Source organism: Tachypleus tridentatus, chromosome 7 (genome assembly GCF_004210375.1).
Source record: "Tachypleus tridentatus isolate NWPU-2018 chromosome 7, ASM421037v1, whole genome shotgun sequence".
NCBI classification, from domain to species: Eukaryota; Metazoa; Arthropoda; class Merostomata; order Xiphosura; family Limulidae; genus Tachypleus; species Tachypleus tridentatus.
The window spans coordinates 2393813-2411586 of NC_134831.1; the positions used below are offsets into that span (position 1 = coordinate 2393813).

Consider the following 17774-nt stretch of genomic DNA (forward strand, 5'->3'; position numbering starts at 1 on the left):
TGAAAGAACTCGAGACAAGTGATGTGAATTTCTGTATTGAGAAGTATGGTATCATATGACATTACACAAAGTATAGTTTTTGTTATTTGGGTTTTAATTACGCAAAAATCTATAAGATAACAAAATGGTGTACAGGCACGGGTGAACTGGACTCCAAAAAATTACCGGAACAAAGTTACGAGTGGCCGATAATTTTGTCACAAAAATACACCTTTTCCATAGAGGCTAGAACGAGATTTTTCGCGGTGTCACGTTGAGCTTGTAAGACGCCTGCTTACAGTTATTAGTGATTGAATGCTGTCTGTCGTAACAACTAATCAATTTGTAGCCCTAATTTATAAATAATCTTTTTGAAATAAAACGTATATAATATTTTACTGTTTAATATGGGATGTACAATATTTAAGCAGAACAAAAACAGAGAATTAAAATTGTATGAGAGAAAAAAATTATTTGCGGTTCGTCTGAAAGTTAAACATGTCAAACATAAACGTGATATTTCCTGTAAAAAAAAAAATTCATTGAACCGAACATGCGGTGTTTCGCTCTGACTGATACTGTTTCATCATTGGCGGATGTTGTCCAATAAAACAGCTCTGAACATCAAATTCTACTATTATATTTTTAGTTATGGACACATTACCCAGTCCTCCACTGTTAAACCAATATTTTATTTTTGTTCAGTGCGATTATTTACTTTACAACCGTTTTATTTTTTTTTCAGTTTATTACTGACACTGTTAATTATATTCACCTCAAAAACCGGTCTATTAAAGTATAACTTTTCTTGTTTATGTTGTAAGATTTAATTATTAAAAGTCTTTCTAAAATGTTTCTCTACCATTGCCTTAAACGAAACGTTTTTACAGATAACTTTAAATGTTTATAACTGTGTTATTTTTCGGTCCATATTGAATGTTCTATGAAATTAATACATAAAATTTAAAGGTAGTTTGCATTCGAGAGGATGCTTTAGGAAAACAGTAAAAGTAGCTTATTTTTAATTTTGGAAAGACGGGTTGATTGATTGTTTGGAATTAAGCACAAAACTACACAATGAGCTATCTGTGCTCTGCCCACCACAGGTATCGAAACCTGATTTCTAGCGGCGTGAGTCCACGGACATACCGCTGCGCTACTGGGGGGTTAGGGAAGGTGGGAAACATCTACAAGCGAAACTGAAGAAACACTTGTTAAAAATAAATAAATCAAAGCGATAACTAAATATAGTTTCTACCATTCCAATATACATTCGTTAGACTAATTTGTCGATTTTGTTTCCTGCTCGGATTAGTATTGTTTGATTTCTGCCCGAAATAAAACCTTTTTCAACGTGGCCATTATTTTGACATTCAAGTCTATTTTCTATAAGTTAGGGTTATTCAACTTCCCATGTCACAAATAAAAATTTGTAAGTTGCGAAACACCAAATAATTTATTATTTCCCTGCATTTTAAATCGCTTAAATTTATCCCAATTATTTTAGGATTGTTTAAAATAATGCACTGTAAACACTGAAGTTACCGTAGTTCAAACAGCATTTTCAAAGATAAAATATTCAACTTGTATAACTCAGTATAAATATTTAACAAAAAACATAAATCACTTAAAATCAGCTAATAATGTTATACTAAAATTATGACACAATAATTTAAAGTTACAAAATCAAATAAAACGAAGTCGCAGCTTCACAGAAATCAACGTTACAAATACACCTTACACAAAGATATGAGGATAACATGTTTACCTGTTGAACCCAAACGTTTGTTGTCATTATCTGCTCTTTAAGGTTCTGAAAAAATGAAAAAAATAGATAAATCGATTAGCGATTGTCATATTTGATGGCTTTCGATAATATGACATCATATAAATTACCATTATTCTCACCGAAACGGCTAAAAATACGAGATTTAATGTTTGGACCAGTGTATCTCAACCTTTCTCGATACCAGCGACCGGCTCACTTTTTCTTTGACCTGTCGTGGATCATTAAAATGTAAGTATAGTAAAAATCTATTACAATCAACACATGGATATACTGTTTGTTTGCTTTTAATATAAAAACTGTACAATGAGCTCTCTGTGCTGGACCACGCACGAGTGTATCGAAGCCGGGTTTTTAGCACTGAGTCAAGGTAGAGTGCATGAATAGTGTGTCGGTTTTTGTCTATTTGTTTTTTTAAAGATTCGGCAAAGCGGATCAGTGGTTGAGAAAACTGTTCTAAACAGTTTCGTTTTAAAAAAAACGTGAGTGAAAACACAAGGTCTCGCGGTTGAGTAGAGCATAATTTATTACCAAACTCTACTTTCTTAGCGAACATCTGTGTACGAGTTTCTTAACGGAACTACCTTCGATGGCTAAACGGTAAATTTGGTAGTTTATAGCTTCAAAATTCGGAATTCGATCTCTGCGGTTGTAATGACAGTTGCAACACAAACGAACAGTCAAATTCTACACGAGTTTCATGATTATGTCAAATGCGGTACTTTAAAAATTCTATTGTCTAAAAATGCGATACCAAGATTCTTTTGTTATTCATAGAGTTAAGAAAATTATACTAGTTAACAGCCGAGGTTTAAGATAGTGATATCAGCTTTAAACTGGAAAAGATAAGATTAAAGTACTAGAGTGGACCGTTGATAAACACGATGTGATATTAGTTCATGCAAATGGCAGAATTTTTTTTTAAATTCTTAAATTAGGAAAGTTGACATGTTTTTGCTTACAAGTTGCTTTGGAACTAAATACTTATAGCTCACGGTTTCCCCAGTCGCTCAGCCACAAGTATGAAGGTTTATGGTGTTAAAAATTATGTTTTGATACTCGTGATGGGGACAACACAGATGACTCTTTGTGTACCTTTGTGCTTAAAAGAAATAAATAAAGAATTCTGACTTTATTTTTAGCAAATATACTTAATACGCATAATATTTATCACACATACATATGTACTTATTATTTGATAAAACAATTTAATAGAAGCATAGGAAAGTTATTTTTATTATATTTTCTTATTGGCTTGCACACGCCCTTGTGTGGTATCTGTCGATTATATAACAGAATTATTAAAGTTTATGATCCACTCATTTGCATCCTTGTTTTTAATAGCGGGATTCGTCTTAGCCTAAGTTTACCAATCAAGCCAAGCTTGGTGTGGTGTTAGTAGGTTCACAACTAGAGGCGTCATTACTAGAGATAGTTCATCCGACTGGCAAGTGACGTAACTACAGTTCTTGCAGTTGTTGTTACATGTGTATGGATATGTGAATATATTTTATATATCATAATATTTCTTCACTAACATGACATCTCCCCTGATAGGATTTACAACGCCGAATTTAGGGATTCGATTCCTCTTTTTCCGGTGTTGAGATGCGTTAAAGTAAATTTGTTTCAGAAAAATATTTAACCAGACATTTAATTGTACTTTAAGCGGTTAGTTATTCTGAATATATTATACATATTTGAAACGTGTTTATATTTTGTGTACATCTTTACGAAAATGTAGTTATATGGTTTTATATTAACGTTGTATGTGACTTTCTATAACCTTCTTTAGTTATATTTTCAGATCAGTTATTACATTATTATTATTAGCTATATTATATATTTTTGAATTATCTGAACAGCAAGTAAATATTTGGCTGCGAAAGCGCCACCTATAAGATAGGTGATTTTTATAAGTTATACACAATAATAATATAATGTATACATCTGTACGCAACCTTGCGTTTTGTATAAGAAAGCAGCCCTTTTTATCAAATGATAAAAAGCAAAGCGCGTCTTATCAGAGCCGCACATTGGTAAAAAGAGCGTATGCATATATATATATATATATACATATTGTGTGTATGTGCATGCTGTTTGATGTAGGTGTTATGTGTTAATAAATAATCTGATATTTAAGTGCATGTGTAATAATAATAAGATTCAATATCTGTCTGTGTATTTGTCACGTAACTTTTCTTAAAGCGCTAGTTACACCCACTTCTAACTGATACCAAAAGAATCGTTTTTATCCCAATATCAGCACAAAGGTAAAAACATTCATCCCACCTTTTGGGGAACTCGAGGATTTCTCTAAAATCCTTTTTATAAATTGCTAGATTCAGCAGCTTGTAAATGGTATCAAACACATCGTCTCTTTCCGTAGATTTGCACGAAGGTAAAATATCTTCCCAACCCCTTAGGGAACCTAGATTTTTCGAGAAAACCCTTTTACGAGGATTACTCGAAAGCAGACCTCAAATCTGTCATTGATTTACATTATAGCATGTAAAAAAGTAGGCCTACTAATTACCATTTGTAACTTGGTTTAAAAAATTAAACTTGCATTATGGCGGCTATAATCATTAAGTTGGAAAAAAACACGTGTAAAACAGATGGTAAATAATTAAATTATAGCGGCTCTGTAAATGTTCCCTAGTTAGTATATATTGTTGTGTATGTTTCAAATGTTATTAACATATACATAGATGTTCACAATCAATCAAAAAAGCGATAACTATTTAAAACTTCCATACTTTTGAACTGCAGTAATCAAAAAAGATGATATGTTTCAAAAACTAAAACACAGTGGAATCAGTTCAATAACTCGTATGTCTCTCATATATAAATATATGAATGACACATGAAGAAAATGTTCCAAGTCCTGGTTTTCTTCCTCTTTCTTATTGAAACAGTACGATTGATGTCCTGCTAAAATAAACCAACATCATGCTGTACAACCAAGAAAGATAATCATTTCTAACTGTATGAAGAACAGCACCCCTCATATTCTATAAAATACTTTGGATTTCTAACTGTATGAAGAACAGCACTCCTCATATTCTATAAAATACTTTGGATTTCTAACTGTATGAAGAACAGCACCCCTCATATTCTATAAAATACTTTGGATTTCTAACTGTATGAAGAACAGCACCCCTCATATTCTATAAAATACTTTGGATTTTCAGCTGTTTGAAGAAGAGTTCTCATTATATTTCATAACATAGTTTGGACTTCGAATTGTATAAAAATAGCACCCCTGATATGAAAGAGTTCCTTGTATAGATCATATTAGCGAAATGGTAAATTCGATTATTAGTAAGGAAAGCTTAATTGACTAGTTGTCTCTTATGTATTAACTGGTGCATGAGAAAGCTCAGTTTCCACATTCCGTATTTTTAAAACTAATACAACTTCTGGTTTGCTTGATATGTTATGAAAATAACCGAACATCTTGTATTCGATATTCTAGCTTTTATTTAATCTTGACGCCCTGATTGTTTCGTCCATTAACGTTTCCATAACATGTACATCTTCTGTTAGGTAAAAGAAATGTTAAGGAAATACACACTGTGTATGCACATGTATATAGAGAAAATATTTATACTGAAGAGTTCAGAAAGGCTCGCTTTCCTGATTTCTATTATTTTAATTTTAATTTCTACTCCTTTATTTTATTCTGTTATTTTTCTATGTGAGATTGACGAATGGCGATTAATACTAATAGACGGTGTATCCCCACCGCAATGTGAATACTACTTTCAATCACCTCCAAAACCTAGGATACATGTTGTATCGCACATTATAGTCTGTATCCCAGGGATCCTTCCAATTGGTGCAGCATTTTTTATTTTTTTGGCTTGTTTTATATATATATATACATATAGACACATACACAAACACACATACGTATGCAACACTTCACCTACTATCTATCTTCCCACTGTTATTACACATCATGAAAAATAAAAATAAGTAATAAAACAAAAAGAAAAGCACTAATGACTCACTGAGATTCATTACGTGTAATGCAGATAAGAAAAAAAAATAACCGAAAAACATAAATTACACACATACTTTTAAAGAATATTTTTGATGAACTGGCTTTGTGTGTATCGTTAATAGTTCTGGAAATATATATAATTGATTTATAGAATCATTACACCTCCTCTGGTAAGAAAAGAAAAATTCAGGTTGCATTTTCAATTTACAGAACCAGATCAAGATAACAATGAAATGCACTACGTGAGTTTCTTTCATAAGAATAAAATTAAACAATATCACTGCAAGAAGAAAATGGCTTCATACTGCACAATCAACCAACAGAACCAGTTCAAACTTCATACTGCACAGTCAACCAACAGAACCAGTTCAAACTTCATACTGCACAGTCAACCAACAGAACCAGTTCAAACTTCAAACTGCACAGTCAACCAACAGAACCAGTTCAAACTTCAAACTGCACAGTCAACCAACAGAACCAGTTCAAACTTCATAGTGCACAGTCAACCAACAAAAGCATTTCAAACTAGAAGTAATATGAATTTATTTTAGAAATAAGAGGATACAGTTTCGTTTGTAACAGTTAAAAACCAGTAAACAAACTTTACTAAATGGAACAAATTATTAGAAGGCTTGAAATTAGACAAAATTTGCAAATTACAAATAGAAGATTACATGAAATTTGAAATTGGATTTTTTTTTCAAATCTTCTGATGGTTTATTTCATTTATTGTGATGTTTTTATTAGATTATTAATTGTTTCTGAGCCCCCCCAATAGCACAATGGTATGTCTGCGGACTCAACTTGCTAGAAACCGGGTTTCAATATCCGTGGTGGGCAGAGCATCGATAGCCCATTGTGAAGCTTTGTATTTGATTCCAGTCAATCAAATTGTTTCAGATTGTTTTTGCAAATCCGCTACAGGGGTTCCTGTGTTTGGCTTTTCATAACTTTAAACTGATATACTACTAGGAAGGCAGGTAGGCAACAACACCAACCGCCAACTCTTAATATACTCTTATCTGAATGGATAATGGGATTTCATTACCGTCTCTCTCGCAGTGCACCGAAGACCCCAAAACACCAGGTGCACTTTTTAAGTGGGAAATGAGAGGAGCATTTTTAACTAAGATAAAATATTTATTCGATTCAAATAGGACAAAGAAAATTGTTTCACGTGAGAACACTGTTCAATGGTAGGTAGCATACTGAATAAGAAACGAAAGTATTTTACTGAACCAGATAACAGGAAAACACGAATAAAAAATATATATAAATTAATGATACAAAGACTGGAAGGAACAGCTGTGAAACTACTTCAAGAATTTTTTTAAGAGAAAGTTTTCGAAGTACAGATGGTACAGCTGGTGTATGAATGTTAACTAAATGCACCACACAATCTCTGTATTTACACATAGGTATAGGTTCACCCGGGTGAGTAGAATACAACTAAAATATCGTACATATATATAAATATAGGTTCATCGTAGTGAGTAAAATACAACTAAAATTATCGTACATGTTTATAAATATAGGTTCATCGTGGTGAGTAATATACAACTAAAATATCGTACATATATATAAATATAGTTTAATCGTGAGTAAAATACAACTAAAATATCGTACGTATATATAAATATAGATTCATCGTGGTGAGTAAAATACAACTAAAATTATCGTACATATTTACAAATATAGGTTCATCGTGGTGAGTAAAACACAACTAAAATATCGTACATATATATAAATATAGGTTCATTGTGGTGAGTAAAATACAACTAAAATTATCGTACATATTTATAAATATACGTTCACCGTGGTGAGTAAAACGCAACTAAAAATATCGTACATATATATAAATATAGAGTCATCGTGGTGAGTAAAGTACAACTAAAAATATCGTGCATATATATACATTCCGTCACTCTAAGAAACCCAATATCGTGCTTTTTATTTGTCCTTGTCCAAGGTGAAGGGTGGAATTCCACAAAACCGGTACAACTAGATGGATCGAATGATGGATTGAGATTCATATCTTTTTAACATTGGTTGTTATGTTAGCTAACGATCAAATTGATAGACGACTAGGGTGTAAAATCAATGTACACAAAATAGCTGTTTTACTCCTCTGTTCCTTCAAGAAAATATGTTTTAAAAATATCAGCAAGTAAAGTCTAGTTGCTATTAACATTTAAAGGTGTGTCACCACTTCATTATCCAGCTGAGGAACATGTTGTTTGGAAGTGATTTCTGTTGTAACCCACACGTTTAAGGAAGAGAATAGTGACACTAATTAAATTGAGCTGCTTAAGAAGAAGCATTTATTTAAATGTACCAGAATGGAAATATTAAAACAAAAACCAATAAAACTACAGCTGTTGTTATGATTATGGAAAGTAGGTGGCGCTTCCTGCAGTCAGAGATCATGTTTTCATTTTAGACTAAGTAATTTTCATTATCATGTTATTCTAGTCTTACACAATAAGTATTAAGTACTTAACTGTACTTCTGAAATGAATGTAAGTACAAGCTGGAGTGCTTCGTTCCTTGGATGGACGCTATGCAAATTCACGATTTATGAAAGGTTATCTTAGGACATGAAAACTTGCGTCCCTTATACGTAATTATAGAAAATGCAAAAAAAACCATAAAAACTGCGAAACATAAAATATGAAACCGAAAATATCCATGTATTCCCGCATTGACATAACAAACCTTCATGCCAAATTTGGTAAAGATTCATCAATAGGAGGTCGAAAGTGGTAAAAAACGCTCATACAAACCTCAAAATGCAAACCAAAAATTTGCATGTTACCAGGCCTGGCATATCGAGGTTATTGGGGCGCTCGACTCGTAATCTCAGGGTCGCGGGTTCGAATTTCTATCACACCAAACATGTTCGTCCTTCCAATTGTGGGGGCATTATAAAATGAGAATCAATCCCATTATCCGTCGGCAAAAGAGTAGCCCAAGAGTTTGCGGTGGGTGGTGATGACTAGTTGCTTTTCCTCTAGTCTTACACTGCTAAATTAGAGAAGGCTAGCGCAGATAGCATTTGTATAGCTTTGACCGAAATTCATAAAGAAAGATACAAATTTTCTGTGAACTTTCATAACAATTTTGGTGAAGATCCGTCGACACTCTGTGAAGTAGTTACATGAACATACAACGGATGGAACTGTTATATTTATACAGATTCGATCATCGTTTAAAGCTAAGACTACTTCCTCCATATTTCTATGAGCTTAGTACAAATCAAATCGCATCATCTGGCAAATAGTTTATTATCGTTTACTAAGCCACCTATTTAACCAATACTTTATGAAATCCTTGCGAGGAGAATTGTAATCTATAGTTAGGATTTTGAATTTTTTATATGAAAATATATCAATATATGTAAATAATACAAGTGTATTGAGGACTATATAAGTACGTATTAATTCAAACAAGTGTCTACGTTTAATAGTAAATGGAGATAGAGAGTCCTAGTATATAATCCATGTGATATAATGACAATTAAACATTATACAGGAAATAAAGATTTCTCGATACACTCGATACACGCGCTAAACATGCTCGCCCTCCCAGCCGTGGGGGCGTATAATGTGACGGTCAATCCCACTATTCGTTGGTAAAAGAGTAGCCCAAGATTTGGCGGTGGGTGGTGATGACTAGTTGCCTTCCCTCTTGTCTTACACTGCTAAATTAGGGACGGCTAGCACAGATATCCCTCGAGTAGCTTTGTGCGAATTTTAAAACAGACAAACAAGCGTGCGTTTTTCTTATAGCAAAGTCATATCAGGCTATCTACCGTGTCCACCGAGTGAAAACAAACCCCTGAGTTTTGCGTTGTAAATCTGAAGACTTACCGCTGTGTCAGCGGAGAACGTTTATTTTATAGCAAAACCATATTGGACTATCTATTTTGTTCACTATAGGGAACTGAACTCAGGTTCAAGCGTTTCTTGAACCTAGACGTACGGCTGTCTGTTATAGCAGTGTCATAATCAATATGTCTCTCAGTGGCACAACGGCATGTCTGAGGACTCGCACCACTAAAAATCAGGTTTCTATACCCACGGTGGACAGAGCACAGATAGTCCACTGTGTAGCTTTGTCTTTCGTTCAAAACAATCATATCGATACAGCAAAGAACATACAATATTGTTAAACTGGCCCGATAACCCTATTGCCAAGGATAATGTAGAGATCCCGTAATGAGATATAAAGGATATAAGTATCTTGTCGTTAACACGACTTATTATCTCGTCTTATGAGATATTACAGGAAGAAAATGATTTGATATTTCGAGAGCATGAGATGATAAGCCGTGCATGTCATTTTTCTTCTCAGTGTCCCCATCTTCCCCTGGTTCCATAGCCCGAAGTTTGGTGGACTTTTTATTCAGCAAGTTCGAAATTTTCTTACACAACACTCCCCCTCTGAGACAGTGGTAAGTCTACGGATTTACAACGCTAAAATTAAGGGCTCGATTCCCCTGGGTAGACACAGCAGATAGCCCGATGTAGCTTCGTTGCAGGAAGAGAAAACACTTTACACAACCTTAAAATATAAATAGTAAGGAGACATGAAAAATATGTGTATGTGTGTGTGTCATTGTACTTTGTTGCATATAGTGAGAGTTCTCCTCCTTTACAGCTACATCAATAACTTTTTAGGGCTTATAATGTTAAATATCAGGTTTCGATACTCGCGGATGGCAGAGAAAAGAAAGCTCATTTTGTAGGGCTGTGCTTAACAAAACAATATCGATATAATTATGAAATTATTAGTTGATTATTATATTTAGGTTGTCAATCTGTTTCTTTATCAGAGAAATGTACATAATGTGTTAGTCGAGATTTTGACGTCACATTTTGACAACTGATATTTATTATTGAAGTAGCTGCGCTGATAATAATATAACACAAATTTACAAACGCTCAGAAACAGAAAACCATGTTTGTTCGTTTCTTTACAGAAGTTCGTGCAAACTTCTTCAAGGGTTATCGTGGCTGGTCTTCCCTAATTTATAGATGATATATTAAAGGGAACTCAACTCGTTAACACTATCCACCTCTAACACTTGAGCTACTTTTTGCCAACGAAAATTGAAATTGACCGTCGCCTTATAACTTTCTCAAGGCTTTTGAGATCATATCTCGCAGATTGCTAATTGAATGCCTTAACCATTTGGCCATATCAAGTTTCAAGCAGTTCTTTACGTCTGATCAAATTAAATTTCTTTTAGGAAAAAAAAAGTGCATTCAATTATTCTAACAAATATTGGGGGGAGGGGTAAGCATTTTCATTAAGAGAGGAGAATACCAGACATTCTACATAGTTCATCGTATAACAAACAAACAAAATACACGAACAAAAATTTTAGGGCTCAAACCATATGTAACAGTCTTCTGTGTAGGTAGCTCTACTAAATTGCTTGTAAATAACTATTGGTAATTGCAGGGCCACCGCGACAAAGTACCAGGCCCCATACAATGTATATATATTAAAATAAGTGGCTCTAATTAATTTGAACTTTGAGAAAATATTTTTAGAAGATTGAACAGTCAATGGAGCTGTAATTGGAATTCTGAGAGCAGTTCACACGTTAAGATATATTGCTGGTGAATACGTTTCTGTAACTAAAGTCCAGAATTCTAAAATCTGACTTCACTCCTTGAGCACTGGTTAAGTTTATGCGAGACTTCGCCAATTTATTGTGTTCATTCTGAATTGTCACCATTTCACCAAGTGGCACAGCAATATGTCTGCGGACACTTATAACGCTAAAAAGCGAGTTTCGATACCCCTGATAGGCAGAGCAAAGATAGCCCTTTGTGTAGCTTTGTGCTCAAATCCACACAAACATTTTAAATTAATGTAATATCACGCGGAAATTCAAACATTTACATGTTGTCAAACCTATATCCCAATGTTAGAAACGTGCATTACACTATAAAGTAAAGTAGAAACAAAGGAGTTTCGAACCGTTGTAATGAGAGGTCCATCCTCGTGTTCTTAACAAGACGGTTGAGATTAGTCTCCAGTGTTTCTGGAACAAATTATACATTGTTTTTCTTCAGTTATAATATTTTTGTCATAGCATCTTTAATACCATTTTCTCCAGATTGAAGAAGAGTTTGTCATATGTCAATGACTAAATTACTAGCAACTGTAATTGTCATAGCTGAGCTCTTCGTTTGACTATTGACTCGAATTAATTGTACAAGTACATCATATCAAACCCCTACTGTTGTTACACTTCTCTATATAAGCACGTCATACCAAACAAAAATAGTACACATTCTTTGTTTGAAGTGAACTACAAAGCAACACAATGGGCTATCTGTATTCTTCCCACTACGGGTATCGAAACCCGGTTTATAGCATTGTAAGTCCGTAGACATACCGCTATGCTACTGGGGGGGCATACATTCTTTAAAGAAAACTGAAGCATAGTTTCGACTAACAGCCTCACAAAATACAAGGATTAAAAAATACCACGTTCTTTAATTGCACCGACTTCAATACGTTATGTTTACTTTCCCTATTTGCACTGTTATTCTATTCCTTACCCTGGTAAGCTTCAGTCGTAATTTTATATTCAACGAGCTCTTAAGGGTGACTTTTGGTACTAAAGTTATGCTGTCCTCAACATTAAAAAAAGAAGTGAATATTTAATGTTATTTAAACGACAGTTACCCTTAATGACTACATTCGTCCACCATTATAAAACAACACTTCTTACCCTAAATCTATACAACAGTTAATTACTTTGAGAGCTTATTCTCAGAGCATTTGCTTTAGCTCAGTCTAAATTTTAGTGTGGAAATAATGGCTACTTGTCTCGTTATTTATGATTGTTTATTTTTAAATTTCGCGCAAAGCTAGCCGTTCCTAATTTAGCAGTGTAAGAATAGAGGGAAAGTAGCTAGTCATCACCACCCATTCCCAGCTCTTGGATTACTCTTTTATCAACAAATAATGTGATTGACCGTAACATTATAACGCCCCCACGACTGAAAGGGCGAGCATGTTTGGTGCGACGGGATTCAAACCCACGACCCTCAGATTACGAGTCGGTCTCTTAAGCACCTGGCCATGCCGGGCCCGTTATTTATTAACACAAGAATTTGCCCATTGATGAATGAATCAATCTTTGCCATCAATTACACCTGAGCTTAAACATTTTTGTTTCCATGGTGACTTAAGCTATCAAAAATTCCACGAAAATCTTCATTTTCTTTTACCTTCGAAATTCATAACTTTTGTAGTTATCTTATTACTCATGCCTGTCAAAAGCTGCATTTCAATTTCAATTGAAGTATGAACGTGGTTATGTACTGTAGAACTCGCTTTAAACAGGAATTCTAATTAAGATTCATTACCTAATGCATTTCGTATTTAAACTGCCTTGAATGACAGTCTTTATCACTCGACTGCATTTTATGGTTATCAAAATAATTTACAAAATCAATAGAACACTGCATATACTTTTAAAGGATTCAACAGCCACTGACACGAAACATTATGTATAAAACTGTTTTCGGTTGTTTTTTTCTAATGGCAATCATCTAAACATCGCCTTGTTGGGCCGAAAAATAATTCCTTTCAGTTGTACACTTTCACTGTTTACTAAAGTATTGTGTACAGTGACTCAGAAGTAAGTCTGAAGGCTTAAAACACTTAAAATTGAGCTTCGATACCCCACTACTGCACAGATAATACATTTTATAGTTTGAGCTTAATAACAAACAGAACACTGAAACATCTGTTTTGAGCTGTTCCACGCACGTTTTATTTATGACAGTTTCCCTACCATAGAACGTTTGTGCACGTTTATATTTTAGAACTTCTTGCTAGCTGCTGCTGGTGCCCTTTACTTACAAGTTTCCTCGCAAGGGAACACTTGTATATGTTTGTGGTTTACTAACGTATTTCTTACCAGCTGTTCCAAACATGCTTTATTTATAACGGTTTCGTCACCATGGAATGGTTGATTATACTTGTTTATTTTATTGTTGAATGTATTATCACCGCTGTTTTTGTGATGTAATTGTCTCGTACGTGTAATAATATGATATTCAGTAATAGTTACAGATATGTCAAACTGGTGGCTGGGTGGTCTGTCAGACAGTAACCTAAAATACATCAAATAAATGAAAATAATTATCGCTTATCTAATACATGAAATAAACATGTTTCAAAGTTAGTAATTCGATGTTATGAATAAAATTAAGCTGATGTCTACATTTCTGTTTATCGAATTGATACAACAAATTAAATATCCTGATGATAAACGTATTAAAGTATGAAGTGTACGGTTACAAAAACCAAATGAATCAAGAACTTTATGGTTGGTACATTACGTTCCCACTGCTTAAAGATATCCATCTCTTCTTGTCTCGATGTTCCAGATTGCCACAGTTTCTGGAATAATTATCTTACTAATTGCCATTGATCAAAATATCCTTCGACCATTATACGGTTTACAGTTTAAGAATTCAAAATCGATTCGAATTTGTTCAAGTATGAACTTCTCAAACTGTATTACTGTGGGACCTGCAAAAAAGAGGTTGAAATGTAGAACCACCTATTGTCGATTGGTTGAGGTTCTTCTCTTCTGTGTTGTTCCAAAGAGAATGAATTGGAATAATTGGGATAACAAGATAGCTATACATTGGGCTATCTGTGCTCTGTCCCAAACAGGTGTCGAAACCAAGTTTCTGGCGTTTTAAAACTGTAGACGTACCGCTTTGTCATAGGAGGGCAACGAAGTAGCCACAGAGCCAATAGTATCAAATTAATTCTATAAGTAGTGGCAATGTTTCAACATTAAATTCTTCACAAAAGGACTTTTATTATCAGTTTTATTTAATATAATATGAAGTGACAAGAATGCGTCGTACGTGATGTCGGAATACTATAAGGTTTTGTAATGCTTGGTTATTTATATAGTATATAGAGCGAAAAATAATTGTGTCTTGGGATTCTAACTAATTCACCAATATATATATGTATGTTCCTTTTATATTTTGTTCGGTGTTTTCTAAACTTATGAAAAGGCACCTACTTTTTAAAGTTATATGATTATTATTCCAAAATACTTTTTAAAGCTAGCTTCTAGAAATCATCAATATAGGCGAGGAAAATGATGCAGGAAGTGTTTTAATTCTTATAAAGAAAGGTATAATAAAAGATTTTTATTCTAATTAGCATATCACTTAATACATTTTGTGTACTGTAAACGCTTAACATTAGAAACATTATCATATTATTATTAGCTCAGCTTAAATCTACCCATAAATTATCGCATGCTAAGCCTAACGTTACTCATATAATGAGGTTTTTATTTTATAATTAGAAATATTATTCACATAAAATTAGTTACATTTATGTCTCTGATTATTAATTATAAATCATTTAGTAGTTAATGCAAGAGAAGAAGAATTACGTAATTATGTAACTAAATTGTAGATTCCAAAAATTATTTCCAAAGCGAAAGAATTAGGCTTAAGTCGTACCTTTACATTTCTCAAAAATATATATAGCAGAAATTCCTGAGTTGGTTATATTTTTCGAATACGAACGTCCGTGTTTATGGAAATCGTCAACAAATTTATTATGATTATTCTGAATGTTTTGAATCTTCTGTTACGCACGTATTGGACGGAACACCTTCTTGGATTTAATGGTGTTAAGTAATAATTGTGGCAGAGATTGACGGCTACCGTCTCCGAATCCCGAATAAGAAATATTGTTGAATTATTTCCAGAAACATTTTAGTTTGTCTCTAGGTATTTAGGGGAATTATAAGATGCCTTTTGACTTGTATTTGAATTTCCCTAAAGGGCTGATCAAGTTTGACTGTTTGTTTTGTTTTAAGTTTCGCGCAAAGCTATATGAGGGTTTTATGCGCTAGTCGTCCCTAATTTAGCAGTGTAAGACTAGAGGAAGGCAGCTAGTCATTACTACCCACCGCCAGCTCTTAGGCTACTTTTTTACTAACGAGTAGTGGGAATGACCATCACCTTATAACGCCTCCAGGGCTCAAAGGGCGACCATGTTTGGTGTGACGATCAATTTTGAAATTAAAATATTTTAAGCTAGTTTCTTAGCGAGTAGTCAGTTTTCTAATAAACATGCAAACGATTCAAAGAGAAAAATGAACTGTATGGTATAAACGTATGCAGAAACCTTCGATATTTCAAATTAGGATAAAACAACAATCTTAAAAGTTTCATGAGACGAAAGAATAGAGTAACACATAATTAAAAGTTGTAAAATTAGGTTTGTTGTTTTGTGAATATGGAACACCTATCGTTTTGAGGAGTGGGATTAATTCAGACATAAAGAACCATACGAGTTTCAATTGCAGGAAGCATGAAGACGTCATTAGGATGAACGTCAGTGTAAGCTATCATGCTGAACACGTATCTTGAACCAAGTCTGATAGCTTCTGTTATTTCTTCACTAGTATGAATAAATCCGTTAACACAATACAATGTTCTTTTTTCTTCTTTCTCTAGGTTTAACTTTCGTGTTTTCAAATAGCCTTCAGTAACGCGACAAGATTACCACAGCTGTATTTTATCAGATTAGGACATAAATAACAAATCGTGACATGAGTACAGAACCTTTATGACTGAACATACTTTAACTGTGTTAAGAAAATGAAACTAAAGATCACGATTTGACCCCAGAACTTTTACATCTTATTCCATTTCAATAATGTTAAAAATGAAGCTCAGGTTAATAAAGAAAATTAAAAGTTAAAAACACACCTAAAACAAACCAGTCTGATACACCATCTCATATTAATTCACCTTGTCTGTTTGAGAACTCTTCCCATAGTTTTTCAGACCAAACTTGGTCTTGGGACTTGGGGTAACCTGGGGGCGCCTTTGTATATAGCGTTGTCCCCTGCCCAAAATCTACTAGTACGATTCCATGATCGCTGAATCCCAAATTGACATCATATTTTATGTTCCCATGTTCCCACACTCTTTCGAGAGCCTGGAAACGCCAAGTGTGAAACTAACTCGTGTCTCCAGTCATAAGTCACTAGGACTAAATGTGTCACACGTGTTCAGGTACTACGAAGAGGTATTTTAACAGGATTTGTTTTTGAGCACGAACTCCCCTTGGAGAAGCAACAGAAGTAAGTGGGACTAGCAAAAAAATCTTCATTGGTACTCTGGGGCCTTTGAACTTGCGGCAAAGCGCAAGCATTTTACGCTAGTAAATATAATATGTAGTTTTCAACCATCACAAGAATCGTTGTAGCCACAAATCTCACGATAAAATTAATATCTTTGATCTAACCCATGTCATTTTCATTTCCGTTTATAGTGTATTACGTCATCCAGAACCCTATTAATTTTGGAACACTTCTTTCTACTAGTGTTAGTTTTATCAATTTCGAGTCTAACCATAATCCTCTACAACAGAAAAAACAAATTATTAGTAGCAAGGATATATATTTGACGAGTGATAAAATATTTAACTAAAATATATATACTCACATTATCTAACTTTACTCTAAGCGTAGCTTTCTCTTCTTGTGAAAGATTTGGTTTTGTTTTATGTTGTTATTTACATTTTGGTTGAAATTAAAAGAATAATAAGATACACATTACAGAATAATATATATAAATAAATTCAGTATAATAAAAGCAATATGCTCTAACCTCTTGAGAAAACTTAAGATGTTAAAGACAACATGTGGTCTCAAACGTGGTCTAAAAACGTTAGACAGATACATTAGAATAACTACTACAATAGTGCTATGAGAAACCTACGCGACCGGAAAGTGGGTTTTGGTTTCTGTTTGCTTACGTAACTTTTAAGTTACTACATAAAAATTGACTCCATTATGAATTTTTTAAACTCATATGCATCTTGTTTCTGTATATTGAGGTTAATCGAAAAGTTCAATATATTATACCCATATACATTAAAGGACAGTAGAGTTTTCTTACGTTTACAGAAAGGAAA

The 17774-nt window shown here is 33.7% G+C and overlaps 1 protein-coding gene across 1 annotated transcript in view; it reads right to left on the bottom strand.

Annotated features, from left to right (window-relative positions):
- Positions 1 to 17774, bottom strand: part of LOC143254998 (acetylcholine receptor subunit alpha-like) — a 149680-nt gene that overhangs the window by 25393 nt on the left and 106513 nt on the right. The window contains exon 3 of the mRNA XM_076509958.1: positions 1748 to 1792. Coding sequence (XP_076366073.1) covers positions 1748 to 1792 — 45 coding nt within the window. The remainder of the gene's footprint in view (positions 1 to 1747; positions 1793 to 17774) is intronic.